We start from the raw sequence: 17,535 nt of genomic DNA on the forward strand, positions 1-17,535 counted from the left end.
AGCACCACTGTAGCATCCATTATTCATAGCCCAAGCTCAGTCTACAGACAGGCAAAATTTAACATGCTACAGCTAACAGGTGCGCTGCAGCTAACATGCTAAAGTTAACAGGTGCACTATAGCCAACATATGAGCTAAAGCTAACATGCTACAGCTAACAGGTGCACTACAGCTAACAGGCAGGCTAAAGCTAACATGCTAAAGCGAACGGGTGCGCTACAGCTAACATACGCGCTAAAGCTAACATGCTAAAGTTAACAGGTTCACTACAGCTAACAGGCAAGCTAAAGCTAACATGCTAAAGCTAACAGGTTCACTACAGCTAACATACGAGCTAAAGCTAACATGCTAAAGCTAACAGGTTCACTACAGCTAACAGGCAAGCTAAAGCTAACATGCTAAAGCTAACAGGTTCACTACAGCTAACATGCTGCAGTTCACAGGCCAGCTAATGCTAACAGATGGGGCACAGACAACGTGTGACTCTGTGCGTAGGGTGTAGACTGCTGGTGTTACAAGCACAGACTGAACATGTAAAAAGGGTGATTTTTTTTTGTTGTTCAATTAATTCTGTAAGAAGCTGGACAAGGCAGAATTATTAGAGATGACACAATTCCACACTGATATTTGGGATTTTTCTGTACACAAAAAATGTCCGTGCTTCAAGGGAGAGTTATTCCGCTTTTGTTGCTCTTGTTGAGCCCTTCTCCTTCTCATCTGCTACTGCCTCTATAAAACACTGTGTCGGACAGTATCGTTAATATTCAGGAGACAGACATAGATTTTTGCATTTCCCGGCCTTGAGATGCACAATCGTCTCCCAGGGCAACGCTAAGACGAACACCTGACAGGCAGTATTTATGAGCTTAATTATCAGTGTGTCATGCTGAGGCAGATTCACTCATTTACAGTTAGCAGGCCTGAGCACCAGTCAGCAGCTGGACCCACACGCCGCGCCACAACATCAGAATCCCCCGTGAGAACCCTCACACCCCCCGAGCCCAACCCCCCCCCCCCTTCAGGCAACTGGCTCCAGAGACTGTGACATGCCACCTGCATCTGTGTACTGAACATCAATTCACTGACCCACAAGCCAGTGAGTATCTTACACCCTACAACCCACACACAGTACTACTACAGGGGATCCAGTGAGTATTTTATCCAGCCCATCCATATTTTACACCCTACAGGCCACACACAGTACTACAAGAGGGCCTGTGACTATTTTAAACCATACAGGCCAAAAAAGTACTACAGAAGAGCCAGTGACTATTTTACACCTTACATGGCACACACACACACACACACACACATACTCAACGATAGCCCTGAGTATTTCAGACACATCTCTCACACTTGTAACATTAAAGATTAAATATTTTGTAAACTGGGTCATCAGTTATTTTAACACATTTCTGTAATTATGAGACTGTGAATTATGAAGTACTGTGAACGCTTTCCCTGTGCTGGGGTCTGCTCCTCGAAGCTCAATTACTGCTCAGCGCAATCAATTACATTCCACCAATGAGAGGAGCTCCTTCCAAACGGCCTTTGTGGGATTCCGGGGAGGGGGGAGTTAATCTGCTGGACTGCAGTCCAAAGCTTTGTCAGGCAAATCAGGCTGTTGTGCGTCAGTTTATTATTAATAATAATAATAATAATAATAATAATAATAATAATGGCAGTTTTCCCAAAAATGGAAAGACAAAATGAGTCTCTTTCTTATCCCGGTCCAGTCACCCATCTCTGGAAGCCACACCGTCCCGCTGCCAGCCCAGGAGACAGCGCCTGACGGAGCCTGAGGTGCTCATCAGTGACCCGCCTCCGGGCACTCTGCGCCCAGGCTGGACTTCCTGACCTGGGGAAGAGTGCAGAGCATCCATCTGGCTGTCCCCTCCCTTCCTCCCTCTCTCCCGAATCCCACAAACAAAAAAGCACATTTTCCACACGCCTGCGTTTGACTTGCGAATTTGGATCCCCGGAGAGGGAAAAATGGATTTGCGGAGAATCCGGGGGTCCTCCGTAATTGGGAGAAGTCAGCGCTCAGGGAATTTTTGCGAAGATGAAGACTAATCTGCAAATTTGCATGGAAGTGTGAATGGTTTAGATTAACGGTGAGCCCGGCGAAAACCGAGCCGAGAACTGAGCTCTGAGCATTCCTCACATCCCGTCTGGGGAGGGGAGGAAATGGGTTTTTTGTTCTGTTAGCATGGCAGACTGTACGGAGGGAGTGTATGGTCACAGACAGAAGCAAACAAACACCGATCTCAGCCCATCGCCATGAGACCAACAGCCTGGAACCCAGTCATAATGTGCATTACAGGCATTTAGCAAACGCTCTTATCCAGAGCGACTTACACAACTTTTACACAGCATTTTACACTGTATCCATTTATACAGCTGGATACATACTGAAGCAATTCAGGTTACAACGGCAGTGTCCTACCCAGGAATTGAACCTATGACCTTTCGGTTACAAGTCCACTTCCTTACCCACTGTGCTACGCTGCCGCCCTCGGACCATCGTCACTGATGGTCTTTTGTGGTGACTCTTGCGCCACTGGTTTGACTGTAACAGGCAGCCTGCATCAAACATGAGTTCTGGAGCCATTTACATGTCATACATATTTGCCATTTTATGAATCTAGTGTATTTTGATATCATTCACTTTTACATGTCATTTTTACCTTTAACATTGGGGGTGTATTGAGCAACAGGAAGTCAGCTGTTGCTGATTGGGGAGGCATGCAGTTTTTAGCCGCGTCACCGTGCTTGCGTTTGGTGAGCTCAATGCACTGCCTGTTTGCATTGAACTGCTATTAGGAAGTATTGCCTGGATGGTAAATGGATGGTAAAGGGACTGCATTTATATAGCGCTTTTATCCAAAGCGCTTTACAATTGATGCCTCTCATTCGCCAGAGCAGTTAGGGGTTAGGTGTCTCGCTCAAGGACACTTCAACACGCCGAGGGCGGGGTTTGAACCGGCAACCCTCCGACTGCCAGACAATCGGTCTTACCTCCTGAGCTATGTCACCCCCAGGATTTGCAACTCTCAATGGCGTATACGTGACCAATCATGTTCCTGGAGATCTACCGTCCTGTAGGTTTTCACTCCAAACCTAACAAAGCACACCTCATTCAACACCTAGAGATCTACCGTCCTGTAGGGTTTCACTCCAAACCTAACAAAGCACACCTCATTCAACACCTAGAAATCTACCGTCCTGTAGGGTTTCACTCCAAACCTAACAAAGCACACCTCGTTCAACATCTAGAGATCTCTTTGAGCTGCTAATTAGTAGAATCAGGTGTGCCAAATTATGGCTGAAATGAAATGAAGGCCAAATCTGTACCTCCTGCAAAAGAATGTCTTGATAAAACCAGCCGCATGACCCCCCCCACTGATAACACATTCAGAATAATCCAGCCCAGTTCCCAGGTGTGCCTCTGGTTCTGAATATACCAACATTCACCAGACGCTCCCACTTCACCACGCCCATGCCCTGCTCTGAAAAACAGAGCCAAGAGTGTCAGAAAACCTGATGAATTCATTCCCCCACAGACCTCAAATAAAACACTATTTTTAAGGGCCTGCAGTGGCACTGATTGATGGGAGGGGAAATTAACTCATTTTAAAATGGCAGTCCCGCGCGTTACGCAACACCTCGGGCTCGGCCATCTCTTTCACCACAGCCCCCGTTCCGTCAGCACGAGCATCAGCCCCTCTCACACCTACATTTTACGCGCTGTCCGTCCAGGGGGGGCATCTTCCCGAGTAAAAATCGGGTTGAGTAGCTCAGAGGAGCGCAGGCGGTGAGGCTGTAGTATCCGCGTGCGGAGCGCGGCTCTTCAGCCGCTGCAGGACCCAACGCTGCCGATGCTGCCCGTGGGCTCGGGATAACCAGCAGGCCGCCGGCGTCCCGGGCTCTTCATCTACGCCAGGGCGCAAGCCGCGCTGTGCTACGACGTCCCGGGGTTTCGATTAAAGTTTCCCGGGTGCCTGTACGCGAGCGGGGCTCCCTCCGCCCGCGAGTTCTCTGGGCCCAATCCTGCGCGGCAGCCCCGCCGGAGAGAACCGCTTAAGGATCCCCGAGACGATCGTTTCAGATGACCTACCGGCCTAATGTGACCGCTCAGGACCTAATGTGACCGCTCAGGTCCTAATGTGACCGCCCAGGTCCTAATGTGACCGCTCAGGACCTAATGTGACCGCTCAGGACCTAATGTGACCGCTCAGGTCCTGATGTGACCGCTCAGGACCTAATGTGACTGCTCAGGTCCTAATGTGACCACCCAGGTCCTAATGTGACCGCTCAGGTCCTAATGTGACCGCTCAGGTCCTAATGTGACCGCTCAGGACCTAATGTGACCACTCAGGTCCTAATGTGACCGCCCAGGTCCTAATGTGACCGCTCAGGACCTGATGTGACCGCTCAGGACCTAATGTGACTGCTCAGGTCCTAATGTGACCGCCCAGGACCTAATGTGACCGCCCAGGTCCTAATGTGACCGCTCAGGACCTAATGTGACCGCTCAGGACCTAATGTGACCGCTCAGGTCCTAATGTGACCACCCAGGTCCTAATGTGACCGCCCAGGTCCTAATGTGACCGCTCAGGACCTAATGTGACCGCTCAGGACCTAATGTGACCGCTCAGGTCCTAATGTGACCGCTCAGGACCTAATGTGACCGCCCAGGTCCTAATGTGACCGCTCAGGACCTAATGTGTCCGCTCAGGTCCTAATGTGACCGCCCAGGTCCTAATGTGACCGCTCAGGTCCTAATGTGACCGCTCAGGACCTAATGTGACCGCTCAGGTCCTAATGTGACCGCCCAGGACCTAATGTGACCGCCCAGGTCCTAATGTGACCGCTCAGGTCCTAATGTGACCGCTCAGGTCCTAATGTGACCACCCAGGTCCTAATGTGACCGCTCAGGTCCTAATGTGACCGCTCAGGTCCTAATGTGACCGCTCAGGTACATACTTAACTTCCCTGCGTCTCCCAGAGGGATGAGAGACAAGGGGGAGAGAGGGGGAGAGGGGGAGAGAGAGAGAGAGGGACGGGGGAGAGAGAGAGGGATGGGGAGAGAGGGGGGAGAGGGAGAGGAGGGAGAGAGAGGGGTGGAGAGAGAGAGGGGGAGAGAGGGAGAGAGAGAGATGGGGAGATAGGGGGGAGAGGGAGAGAGAGAGAGGGACGGGGGAGAGAGAGAGATGGGGAGAGAGGGGGGAGAGGGAGAGAGAGAGAGAGAGAGAGAGGGGGGGGGGGGACAGCCCCAAGGATAGCAATCCGATATTTAGTGGCATAATGGCGTGGGGAGGCGTCACAATCTAACAGCGCGCATTCATAAACACTACACAATAATAATCAGCTCTAACAGGGCTCACAATCATCATTATCACCATCACCATCACCATCACCATCATCATCATCACAGACTCACAGTAGCTGTAACTAGCTGGACTGTAATGTTCTGATATTAATAATGTGCGTACTCAGCCTGCTCCGGGCCCTGGGTGTGAGAGGGACGTCGGCACTTCATATTTCATCATAATCAAGACACTTATAGCTTATTATGGCTTATAGCTTAATCCGCATTTTATGCATCAGAACATTTTATCACAAAACATTATTATTGTATTTAAACAACAAAAGTAATACGTACAGGGATAGAACAATAATAATCCTCTTGCTGCTACTACTACTACTAATAATAATAATAACAAAAATATAAATATTTATTATTATTATTATTATTATTATAACAACAATACCACAACTTCTAATAATAACAATAAAAACATGTATTATTATAGTTATTATTGTTATATTATTATTGTTATTATTATTAGCAATATTATAACAACAGCAACATTATTACTACTGCAACTAATAATAATAATAATAATAATAATACATTTTTGACCTAATATCTCTAAAAACTGTGGTGGTGTGATAGTACCACAGACAAGTTTTTAAAAGAATTTATCTTTCATGCATACCACGCGACTGATCCTGAATAGCCTGGAACACAAGCACTGGCAGAAAGGGAGATACTGCCTCCGCGCGCCTTCACGGCACAGTGACGCCCACCTGCGAAGCGGCAGCTGTCTGGAAACGCCACGACGTAATCTTGCCAGCATCACACAACTCCCCCCTCCCCCCCCCTCCCCGTTTCATCCACTGGATCTGAGGATAAGAGTTCCTCCTCTCCTCCTCGCATCATTCCCCGTGGAAACACTCACAAAGGTTCGTTTCCGCGGGACACCACAGCATGGTTTGCAAAGCGGAGCAGTAGATCTCCTGTGGCAACACGTATTCTCCCTCTCTCGCTCTCTCTCTTTCTCTGTCTCTCACTCTCTCTCTCTGTCCTCACGCAAATATAACCATATTTTCCACGCTGACGGGGAGCCGGGCCAGTATCACACGGTAAGATGAACGATCGTATGTCATTATCCTTCATCTGGTTAGAATATGAAACGCGTCGTAGCAATGAGTGAGTAGCTTTGCCAGCGTTTTGAATGAAGTCTTGGTGGCCGTCGCATGGCCGAATCAGTATTTATTCCCGTGTAAACGGTTGATTACATTTCCAGTGTCTCCAGTATGTTTCTATTCACATAAACATTACATAGGCCTACATTTAGCTGCAAAACAGCGGAATGGGTGCATCGTTACTGTTAGCTGTCGTCAATACAAAAAAAAAAAATACACTCCCTGTGCTGTGATCTCATGTACTCTTACGAGATGGATACACTGGAGTAACTGACATTATTCGTTTCACTGCGATGCTCGGCGCAGTGTAGCCCGGCATATTGTCTCTTCTCCGATTGTGTTGCGTGTCGCCTCCCCCCCGTCCCAGTACCGCGTGCAGCGCGGAGCTTAAAGTGACAGCCGGACCTGGGCTGGGCGCGTGATGAGGCTCGTCGCACACCCGAATGCTGGGGCCTGTTTAAATCCATTTTTAATAGAGAGAGCGTCGTGGGAGAGGGGTTCCCTTCCCTGCGCGCTTTTATTGCGGTGTAATTTTCGTGATTTATTTCCAGTACAAAATAAAGCATCATTAAGTTTGCTAATTCAAGCAATTAAATGAACGCACGATAGCTGTGCTCAAATGGTCTTTAGTTGAATTCCTCTAGCGGTATTTCGGATAAACGCAAATGTTTACTGCTCGGTAGACTGGCGTCACGATGGTATTTAAGTCAACCAATCATTCAAAATCGCTCTGGTGGCAGCATGCGTTTGAATATATTCAACACGAACGGCCTGTAGATGTGGGGAAGTTACGCTTACACGCGTCGCTTCTTTACACGGTAAAATGTTCAGTGTTAAATCGACTCTTACAGAATGCGATATCGTTCATACTCGTGCACTGTTAGGCCTTTTTACTGCGCATGAGCGTGAGGAAAACTCCATGCATTGACATTTGTGTGTTAAAATGGTTCGGAGGTGCTTGCGGTAGCCTCAGGAAGTGCAGTAATTTAGAGACATTAGCGGTGATTTCCGAGTCCCGGCGAGGTTGTGGTCGTGCAGCGGGGCGGAATTAATGTACTGTGGAGCGTGTGTTGCTCGCGGTATGACAGCATGTGTGCAGGTCTGCGGGAGAGTTAGGTAGGGCCTATGTATGCGTATATTTAACAGACAGCGTCGAACAGAACCCGAATCCTGCTAATTGCTGCAGACCGCACTGTCTCACCGTTACTCAAAGACCCGCTTTTTCAGACTGAACATCGACACCTCCACCCTGACCCCCCCTCTAGCATTTTTACCCGCCCGAACGCCGGACAGAGTGTAACTATTTACTGTCACTGCGCCTGCCCTTGTTTCTTGTTTGTGTGAAGCAGTTTAACGCAGATCAGTAGGGTAGCTGATACGCAGTTTGGTAAGTTTACAGTCCTGGCCCTTGCTGTTCTCTAATGATACTTTCCACATTAGGAAATTACTGTGCTTCCACCCCCGATCTTCGCGCTTGAGCCCGTTTGCTCTGGATAAGAGTGACCGCTAATTGGGGTGTATGGTAATGTACTCACGCTTAATTGATTAATTAAAGCTGGTGATTACCCCGTTAACTCCACTCAATCTTGCTTTCTCAGGCCTAAATTCAGGTTCTGATTTTATTGGTGAAAAGGACAACTAGTTGGGAGGATCTGGGGGGACGGCGGTGGCTGTGAAAGGGGGTGGAGTTTCACAAATGGGCGGGGTTTGTGAAAGGGGGCGTTCCTCTGTCCTGTATTAGTGAACAAAGGGCACACTGCCCCTCCCAGTGTCAGGCTTGTGCAGCACTGTGATTGGCTGTTACAAAAGTGTTATTTTTTCCTTTTTTATCCATAAATCCTTTATCGCAACCCTCCTACCCATTCAAAACCTCTTCACTGTTTCTCTCTCACCTCCTTCCCCTTCTCCCTCACTTTCCCTCCCTCCTTTCTCCCTCACCCCCTTTCTCCCTTTATCCGTCTTCCTCACTTTTCCTCTCTCCCTCACCCTCTCTCTCCCTTTCTCCTTCTTCCTCTCTTTCCCTCCCTCTTTCTCCTCACCTTCTCTTTTTCCTTTTCTATCCTTTCCCTCCTCTTCTCTCCCCTCTCTCCTTCTCCTCACCTCCTTACCTCTCCTCACTTTCCTCCTCCTTCTCCTCACCCTCTCTCTCCTTTCTCTTCTCCTCTTTCCTCTCTCCTCTCCCTAACCCCTTCTCTCCCTTTATCCTTCTTCCTCCTTTCCTCCCACCTCCTCTCCCCTTCTCCTTCTTCCTTCTCTCCCTCACTTCCTCTCTCCCTCACCTCTCTCTCTTTCCTTCTTCCTCACTTCCTCTCCCCTTCTCCTATCTCTCTGCCCCTTCTCCTTCTTCCTCTTTTCTCTGGCCTCCTCCTCTGTGTCTTCTTTTCAGACAGTCCCCTCTTTCATGGAGTTTGTGTGGAAGTCAGACTGTAGTCGTGAGGGGGCAGACGTTCGCTGGGATGGAAAGAGATCGGGGAGGTCATAGCTGCTCACGGTGGTCCCTGTATGTGTTTATGAGCACAGGACTAGCAGCAGGACTATGATCTCTGCTCGTAACGCAAAGCTCCTGTATTCAGGGCCTTAGGGGTCATGACCTCTCTGTAGCTCTGCGTGTCAGTGCTGTAGACACACCTGATACTCCCTGCCGTCAAAGCTGAAGCATCATAATTAGAATTTCATTCTGAAAGGTAAGGGGTCTGCTCAAGGATAGCACTGTGGCGGTGGACGTTTCGTGCATGTGATAGAGCAGCAGAATTTCCGGCTCCCTGCTGGGACTTCCTGTTTTTGAGAGGTAGGTGGGGTGGGGAGAAAACAGGAGCTGACTGTCAGTCTGCTGAGTGTATAGAATCTGTGATGTCAGCCCCGCCCCACCTGAATGGAGCATTGACACCATCCTATTGTGATGTCACAGAGGTGAATATCATGTGCTTTCTATGACGCCATATTCAGGCCTTTGACGGTCCAGCAGTCGGTCTGGTGATACCTTCAGGCCTGGTTCTGAAGCCCAGTGCTGGTGAGGACCAGGATTTGTGCGTGCGCTGATTGGTTGTGCCTCAGCTCTGACGGGATCAGCTCTCTCCCCTGGCCGTGGCTGTTTTTTGTGCGAAGGTAAGACGGTGCAGGTGCTGTAATCTCTGTGCGTTTGGTGCCACAGGGCAGAGATCGCATGAAAGACTCGGTCATGCGCGGTCATGCGCGTTCAGTCCTGATTGCATCAGCAGGATCGCTTCTGCGGGAAACCACAAATGGAACGGGGGAAGATGGGATTGGCGGGTGTGGGAGAAAGGAAGAAGGCTAATTTGTGCGTCCTGTGGCAGTAATGCTGTAATGACCCACTCCAGCGTGACCACAGGCGCTGGGAGTTAGCAGCCTGTCTGCTCTCTGCTCTGACAGAGGAGCAGCTCCATGCACAGTGTGGGGGTTTGGGGTGCAGTTAGTGCTGTGGCATATCGGGGTACAGTTAGTCCTGTGGCATATTGGGGAACAGTTAGAGGTGTGGAGTATTGGGGTGCAGTGAATAGTGTAGGCTTTTGGAGTACCGTGAGTGGTGTGAGTATAGGGGTACATTTAGTGGTGTGTGGTATAGGAGTACAGTGAATAGTGTGGAGTACTGGAGTACAATTAGTGCTGTGGCATATTGGGGAACAGTTAGTGCTGTGGCGCACACACACACACGCACACATGCACACACGAGCGCACACACATGCACACGCACACACACATGCACACACAAGCGCATACACACACGTGCGCACACACACACGTGCACACACACAGACGCACACACACATGCACACACGAGCGCGCACACACACACACACACGCGCACACACACATGCACACACGAGCGTGCACACACACATACACACACACACAGAACACAGGAGTGAAATTACCTCACCGAAACCCCGCTCTCTTGTCACAGTCACTACGGTGAGCGTAATTAGGTAATTTGGCACAGCTACGATTATTTTGACTTCGTAACTGTGATAATTGGCGAGTGTGCAGCTACGCTCAGAGGAGTGACTGTGTGATGTTCCTCGAGGGATATGGGGGCGGGGTTTCAGAGAGTGTGTCAGCCATCTCCGCTGGGGGCCTAATTTTGGAAATTGCGTTTTATATTTAATTCCGCGCCGTTTGCAGTTCGCCCTTCGCCATCGGACCGGGGGACTCACCGCCACCAAGGACACAGCCTGGATCTTATTTTTACCGCCGCGATTATCTGATTTCCCTGGAGGGGCACTCACAGAATCTCCTTGCTGATCTGGGTCAGGACTTGACCCCGCGTGGTATCTTTAGTAAAAACCTGCCCCGAACTTGCCCCCCTCCCCGCCCCACCCTGCCTGTTCTACCAGCTCAAGGAGAATCAGGAAAAATCTGAAACTCGGGACGTATCAGAGATCTTGGAGCGGGAGGAAAGGGAGAGATCACACAGCCATTTATGAATGCACTTCCTGTTGGGCCAACATGTGGTCGTATGTGCCATAGAGATTAGGACAGTGTGTACCATAGAGTATGTACCATAGAGATTCGGACGGTGTCTACCATAGAGTACGCCATAAAGATTACGACAGTGTGTACCATAGAGTATGTACAATAAAGATTACGACAGTGTGTACCATAGAGTATGTGGCATACGACAGTGTGTACCATAGAATATGTACAATAAAGATTAGGACAGTGTGTACCATAGAGTATGTACCATAAAGATTACGACAGTGTGTACCATAGAGTGTGTGGCATACAACAGTGTGTACCATAGAGTATGTACCATAAAGATTAGAACAGAGTTGTACCATAGAGTATGTACCATAGGGACTAGGATAATGTGTACCATAGAGTATGTACCATAGAGATTAGGACAGTGTGTACCATAGAGTATGTACCATAAAGATTACGACAGTGTGTACCATAGAGTATGTGGCATACGACAGTGTGTACCATAGAGTATGTACTATAAAGATTAGAACATTTTGTACCATAGAGTATGTGGCATACGACAGTGTGTACCATAGAGTTTGTGAAATAGAGACTAGGGAAACGTGTGCTGTAGAATCTTGGACAGTTTGTGTTCTCCAAGGATAATATGTGTCATATAGACTGGGGCAGAATATGGCAGAGACGAGGACAATGTGGCAGAGTCCCTTACAGTTTATGGTATAGAGACGAGGACAGTATTGGTATAGAGACTAGGACAGTGTATGGCAGAGTCTAGGACAGTGTACGGTATAGAGACTAGGACAGTTTTTGGTATAGAGACTAGGACAGTGTATGGTATAGAGACTAGGACAGTTTTTGGTATAGAGACTAGGACAGTATATGGCAGAGTCTAGGACAGTATATGGTAGAGAGACTAGGACAGTTTTTGGTATGTCTATGGAAGGCCAGTGAAATGTAATATGGCCTTCCCTAGACATACTCTGTTACCACTGGATCATTGAGAAGGAATAAAAAAAGGTTTTATTCAGTTGCAGTAAGAATTGCGCCTTTGTCCAAGTCAGCATCTGCACAGTGTTAGCCTGCCTTCCCTCTAGTGACAGAACAATAAGTAGAGAGTAAAATACCACCCTCTAGTGGCAGAACTGTGGGTAGAGAGTAAAATACAGAAATCAGTAAAATGTGTCTGTAAAGTGAAATGTCTGGAAAGCAGTTTGTGCACACGCAACAAAATTATTATTGGCTGTGTTTCCAAGCAGTGAACAGATGCAGCTCCCCTCACTGTGGTTGTAAGGGTGTACCCCTCACCCCGCACCCCCGCACCCCCCTGCTCCTCTCTGGCTCCGGGGGGAAACGCATGGGGGGGTTTGTTAATGAGGTCAAGTCCATGGATTTGCATCCAGTAATCTAATTTCAGAATTAATTCTTGTGATTTTGCCCCCGTGACGCAGCTGTCAGTGGTGGGGGTGGGGCACCCCTGTGAGGCAGCTGTCGGCGGGGGTGGGCCACGTTTATGGCAGGTTAAGTCAGGAGTGCAGGTGTTGACATCGGGAGGGTGGGGGGGTTTTCAACCTCTGGCTGGTGTTGCAGTTGAAGGCCATTAACCCTCTGAAGTGTTGTAGGCTTTTTTGGAATGTTTCTTTGTTTTTGTTTTTTGCTGAATTCTAAGTCAGTGTTCCAGAACTCCACTGCTTTCAGTCACCAGCAGTGATTGTTACTTCAGCATTAGAATGTTCAGTTAAGTTGTCTGAAGTTGTCTGGAAAGGCAATGTGATTGGTTGTGACCCTAAACTAACTTGGCTGGTTGGGGTGGGAATGTTTGGACCAAGCGGCCAAAACCAGACTTCGTTTTTGAAGCTCATTTCCTGGTGTTGTAGTTCCTGGTTGCTCACTAGCGCCACTACGGATGGCTCCAGTATAGGTGTTTTCATATCCGGTTTCCATGTAAGTCTACGGTACAAATGCGATAAAAATACAAAGTCAATAATTTTTTCTCACAAGAACAAATAGTCATAATAGGTGTATTTTATTCGTCTTATGACTGTCCATGGGTCGATTTCATGATTTATTGCGTCATTTGGGCACAGTGCCAATATTTGTTCTGGACCAATGAGGTACAGCTTGCGTCACTTCCGGATTACTGCGGAGGACTAAGCTACAGTAGGGGCTACAATCTGTGGTCACTGGGGTGGGAGGTGGCGTCTCTTGGCCTTGACATTGCGGCTCCGACCACGGTCCACCTCTGCGAAGTCAGAAAATGCAGGCATCCCGTTTTGTAGTGGTTTCATTATAGCGTGTGCTATTTACAGCTGCACTAGACGACCATGAAATAATCCTCCTCTGAAGTTTTGCGGTAGCCGAGTCATTTTTACTATTTCCTTTAGCCCACTTAACCAAATAATTAGTTGGCAGAAAGCGTAATCACCTAACGCTTATTTGCTATATGTGGTAGTCCAGTAGCCTATGCTAAAACAGTTCGCAACTTCGGCTACCAAGCCATTTGACTAGCTAGCTAACCCTAACCGGCAAATATTCCATCTGTCAAACGTGTTTGACGGCTTGTCAGTCGTGTACATTCCGTAAATGTCTACCTGGGCTATGCTGCACGAATGTGACAAAGCTAGAAGCTAGCAAGAAAATAATAATAATTAGAAATTCAATGTACATTATTTTTGTCTTTATGCAACAGGTGGAAAACTTGCTCTTCAAAGTGCGTTGTCATATTTACACGCCTGTAGATCAGTTATTAAAATACTTGGTAGATTTGTTAATCACCGCTGACAGTGTTTTTCGGTAAAAAGTGACTTGCGAACGATTGGTCAGCTAGCGTCACCCAGCAAGTAACACCACAAACGGCGATGGAGTAGTAGCAGCAGTTAATGGCTCATTAACTGACTGTGGCGAAAACCTACGACGTAGCTTGGTTAACAGCAGGTCTACCAGACAGTTATATTAAAATTAGCCTAGTCAAATCACCAGTAGTCTACACATCTCTGATTGATTGACCATCAGTGCAGTCGATGTTCTTCCCCTGTGGTTCATATTGCTAATGCGTGAGCTAACCACGGATAGCCTACCTAGCTCACTGGCAAGCTGATATGCTAGCTAAGCATATTCGTTTTGCTAAGAAACATAAATTGAAGATAACTGAACATAGCCTAATTGTATTTTTAATGTCATACATATAACGTGATTACATGACACAGTACAGTCACGGATGGAAATTAAACTCCGTAAACATCTGATAATATATTTTAAAACATAACGGCAGACAGTCAGCTAGCCTCGTTCAGGTTGATGGGCTTTTCCGCACCGGACTGTCAATCAAATTGTAAAAATCACAAGACCGCTTAACTCTATGGTTTTGGCTCCAAATCGAGAAAATGGCCGCGCCCGCCATTGAGCTTCAAAACGTGTTTTAGAGACCCACGGAGAGTCAATGGGTGACGTCACAGTAGCTTTGTCCATATTTTTTTACTGTCTCTGGTTTGGACCCAGGCTCTGTGATTGGTTGGTTGTTGACTGTGGGTGGCTCTGATTTGATCAGGGGGAGAGAGACTTGTCGCCATGGGGAAACAGAACAGCAAGCTCAGGCCTGAGGCGCTCCAGGACCTGCGGAACAACACCGAATTCTCCGACCACGAGCTACAGGAGTGGTACAAGGTGAGCACAGCGCCTCCATCAGGCTGGAGGACACACTAGTGTACCATCTTTCATTTCAGCACAGACAGGCTGCAGAGAAAAGCTGCGAGACGGGAGTGCAATTCATAAACCACTATTCATAAATCATTATTCATAAAACATAATTCATAAACTATTATTCCTAAATCATTTTTCACACTTTCTTCTGCAGGGCTTCCTGAAGGACTGTCCCAGCGGGAACCTCAACGTGGAGGAGTTCAAGAAGATCTACGCCAACTTCTTTCCGTACGGCGACGCCTCCAAGTTCGCCGAGCACGTCTTCCGCACCTTCGACACCAACGGCGACGGCACCATCGACTTCCGGGAGTTCATCATCGCACTGAGCGTCACGTCACGCGGCAAGCTGGAGGAGAAGCTCAAGTGGGCCTTCAGCATGTACGACCTGGACGGCAACGGCTACATCAGCCGCGATGAGATGCTGGAGATCGTGGAGGTGGGTCAGAGGAGGAGGAGGGCATGCTGGGAGCTGTAGTTCATTCACACTGTCCTCATTCTTTGCAGGGGTCAGACCTTTTTTAAATGTCTTACTTAAAGGGGCAGTTCACCCAAAAATACAATTAAGCTGGATTTCCACTTACCTTAATGCTACTGGTCCATACAGATAGTTTTGCTGAGATTTGATGAGTTGGGGGGGGGAGTGAGGGGGGGAGTAGGGGTGGTGTTTCAGGTGCCCATGGATTACAGAGTTAAATTTTACTGGGTTCATCATTATTTGTCATGCAATCATTATTTGTAATGCAAATGTGGCGGTGGTATCGTTTTGGCTGTGTTACCATTTGGAAATTGTCTCTCTGTTTCTCTCTTTCTCCTTCTGTTTTGTCTCACTCACTCCTTCCCTCCCTCTCTCCCTCTCTGTCCCCCAGGCGATCTATAAGATGGTCTCCACAGTGATGAAGATGCCAGATGACGAGGCTACTCCTGAGAAGAGGACAGATAAGATCTTCAGGCAGATGGACCTGAACAATGACGGTGAGTCGGGGGGGGGGGGGGTAACATTGCTTTGGGGTGGGGGGGGGGATTAACAGAGGCCAGCAGGATAAGACAAGGCCATATGAGAGAGAGAGAGAGTTACAGCAGTTTCAACCTTACAGTCTTGTCTGAAATCTTACTGCCTTACAGTCTTGTCTGAAATCTTACGACCTTACTGTCTTCCTGAAGTCTTACTACCTTACAGTCTTTCTGAAATCTTACTACCTTATGGTCTTTCTGAAATCTTACTACCTTACAGACTTTCTGAAATCTTACTGCCTTACTGTCTTTCTGAAATCTTACTGCCTTACAGTCTTTCTGAAATCTTATTACCTTACAGTCTTTCTGAAATCTTACTGCCTTACAGTCTTTCTGAAATCTTACTACCTTACAGTCTTTCTGAAATCTTACTGCCTTACAGTCTTTCTGAAGTCTTGGAGGAATTAAGGCAGAGTGGTGATGACCAGCAAGTTCATATGTGATGCAATTAACGATAGTCTCTGTCCTCCTAACCACTCTATTTCACTGTTCCTCTTCTCCATCTGTCATTCCTTATCTCGCTCCCTCTCTTTCCCTCTGTCTTCTGCTCCCTCTCTCCCTCTCTGTCCCTCTCTCTCCCTCTCTCTCTCTGTCCCTCTCTCTCTTCCCTCTCCTCTCTCCCTCCCTCTCTTCTCCTCTCTCTCCTCTCTCTGCCTCTCTCTCCCTCTCTTCCCATCCTCTCTTCCCTCTCTCTCCCCTCCTCTCTCCTCCTCTCCCTCTCCCCTCTCCTCTCCTCCCTCTCTGTCCCTCTCTCCCTCCCTCTCTCCCTCTCTCTCCCTCTCTCTCTCTCTGTCCCTCTCTCTCCCGCTCCCTCTCTCTCCCTCTCTCTCTCGCTCCCTCTCTCTCCCTCTCTCTCTCGCTCCCTCGCTCTCTCTCCCTTCTCCAGGCAAGCTCTCTCTGGAGGAATTCATCAGAGGTGCCAAAAGCGATCCCTCCATCGTGCGACTACTTCAGTGTGATCCCAGCAGCGCGTCGCAGTTCTGAAGATCCCCCTCTCCCGAGGGAAACAAACACACACTGCATGAAAGTTCCTGTCTTTTTGTGTATCGGAGGGAAGGGGAATCCTTATCATTTAATTTGTAAAAAGCATAATCATTTAAAGAAAGGAAAGGAGGTAGTGGTAAAGGGGGGGGGGGGTGGGGTGGGTGGGAGCTTGAACTGCCGGTAGTCCATCATGCATCACTCCCCGGTGATGTCATGGAAGGCCCTGGAGCGGCCTGCCGTTGTGTTCTGAGCTCCCAGCTCAAACAGGGCGCGGCAGGCGGTGCTTGGCGTTCTGCGTGTTTCCGATCGTTTTCTTCCCGAGAGCACAGATTTACTTCCACGTTTTATACTCGTTTCTAAGGGTCTGTCCATCTGTCTGTCTGTCTATCAGTCTGTCTGTATGTCCTGAGTGTGGGTGTGCATGAGGATGCAAGTGTATGTGCATTTAACAGGCTGCGTGACTGAGCTTTGTATTAATGTGCTGCTTAGCTCCCTGAGCCAGTAGACCCAGGTAACACGAGGGCCTGTGATTGACTGGAATTTCTGGGAATGTTCCCTGATTGGAGCTTACAGCCTACGGGGCGGGACGCTTAATATCCAATCAGACTTTTGGCTGTTTTTAAGGGGTGTATTTTGTGTGTGGGGGTGGGGGGGGTCTTTTGAAATGACATGTTTCCAAGGCCCGAATCGCCCTCAGGGCAGAATGTTGTGAGTTCCAGGTCTTTGCACTGCATCATGGGAAATGTTTCTCTAAGCAGGGACATTTAAAACATTTTTTTACACTGAAAAAGAAAAAATGACAGATGGAGCAGATACAATACTGGAGGGTGTGTGCACGTGTGTGTGTGTGTGTGTGTTGATCAGATTGAGTGAGACAAGCCTGTCTAGGACATAACAGTGTGTGTTAAGGTTAAT

At 48.2% G+C, this 17,535-nt stretch overlaps 1 protein-coding gene across 4 annotated transcripts; it reads left to right on the plus strand.

Annotated features, from left to right (window-relative positions):
- Nucleotides 1-6,153: 6,153 nt before the first annotated feature.
- On the plus strand, nucleotides 6,154-16,772 carry LOC135241402 (hippocalcin-like protein 1). 4 transcript variants are annotated; one of them, XM_064311756.1, is made up of 5 exons: nucleotides 6,154-6,249; nucleotides 14,474-14,589; nucleotides 14,780-15,061; nucleotides 15,492-15,597; nucleotides 16,523-16,772. In XM_064311756.1, exons 2-5 carry the CDS (start codon nucleotides 14,494-14,496, stop codon nucleotides 16,618-16,620), a joined length of 582 nt encoding a protein of 193 aa, XP_064167826.1. In that variant the 5' UTR covers nucleotides 6,154-6,249; nucleotides 14,474-14,493; the 3' UTR covers nucleotides 16,621-16,772. The 4 variants fall into 4 exon arrangements, with proteins under 4 accessions (XP_064167826.1, XP_064167817.1, XP_064167837.1 ...); XM_064311747.1 differs by having other exon boundaries at nucleotides 6,181-6,429; XM_064311767.1 differs by lacking the exon at nucleotides 6,154-6,249 and adding an exon at nucleotides 7,220-7,310.
- Nucleotides 16,773-17,535: the final 763 nt, after the last annotated feature.

The sequence above is a fragment of the Anguilla rostrata genome, chromosome 1 (assembly GCF_018555375.3).
Source record: "Anguilla rostrata isolate EN2019 chromosome 1, ASM1855537v3, whole genome shotgun sequence".
In the NCBI taxonomy this organism is placed as follows: Eukaryota; Metazoa; Chordata; class Actinopteri; order Anguilliformes; family Anguillidae; genus Anguilla; species Anguilla rostrata.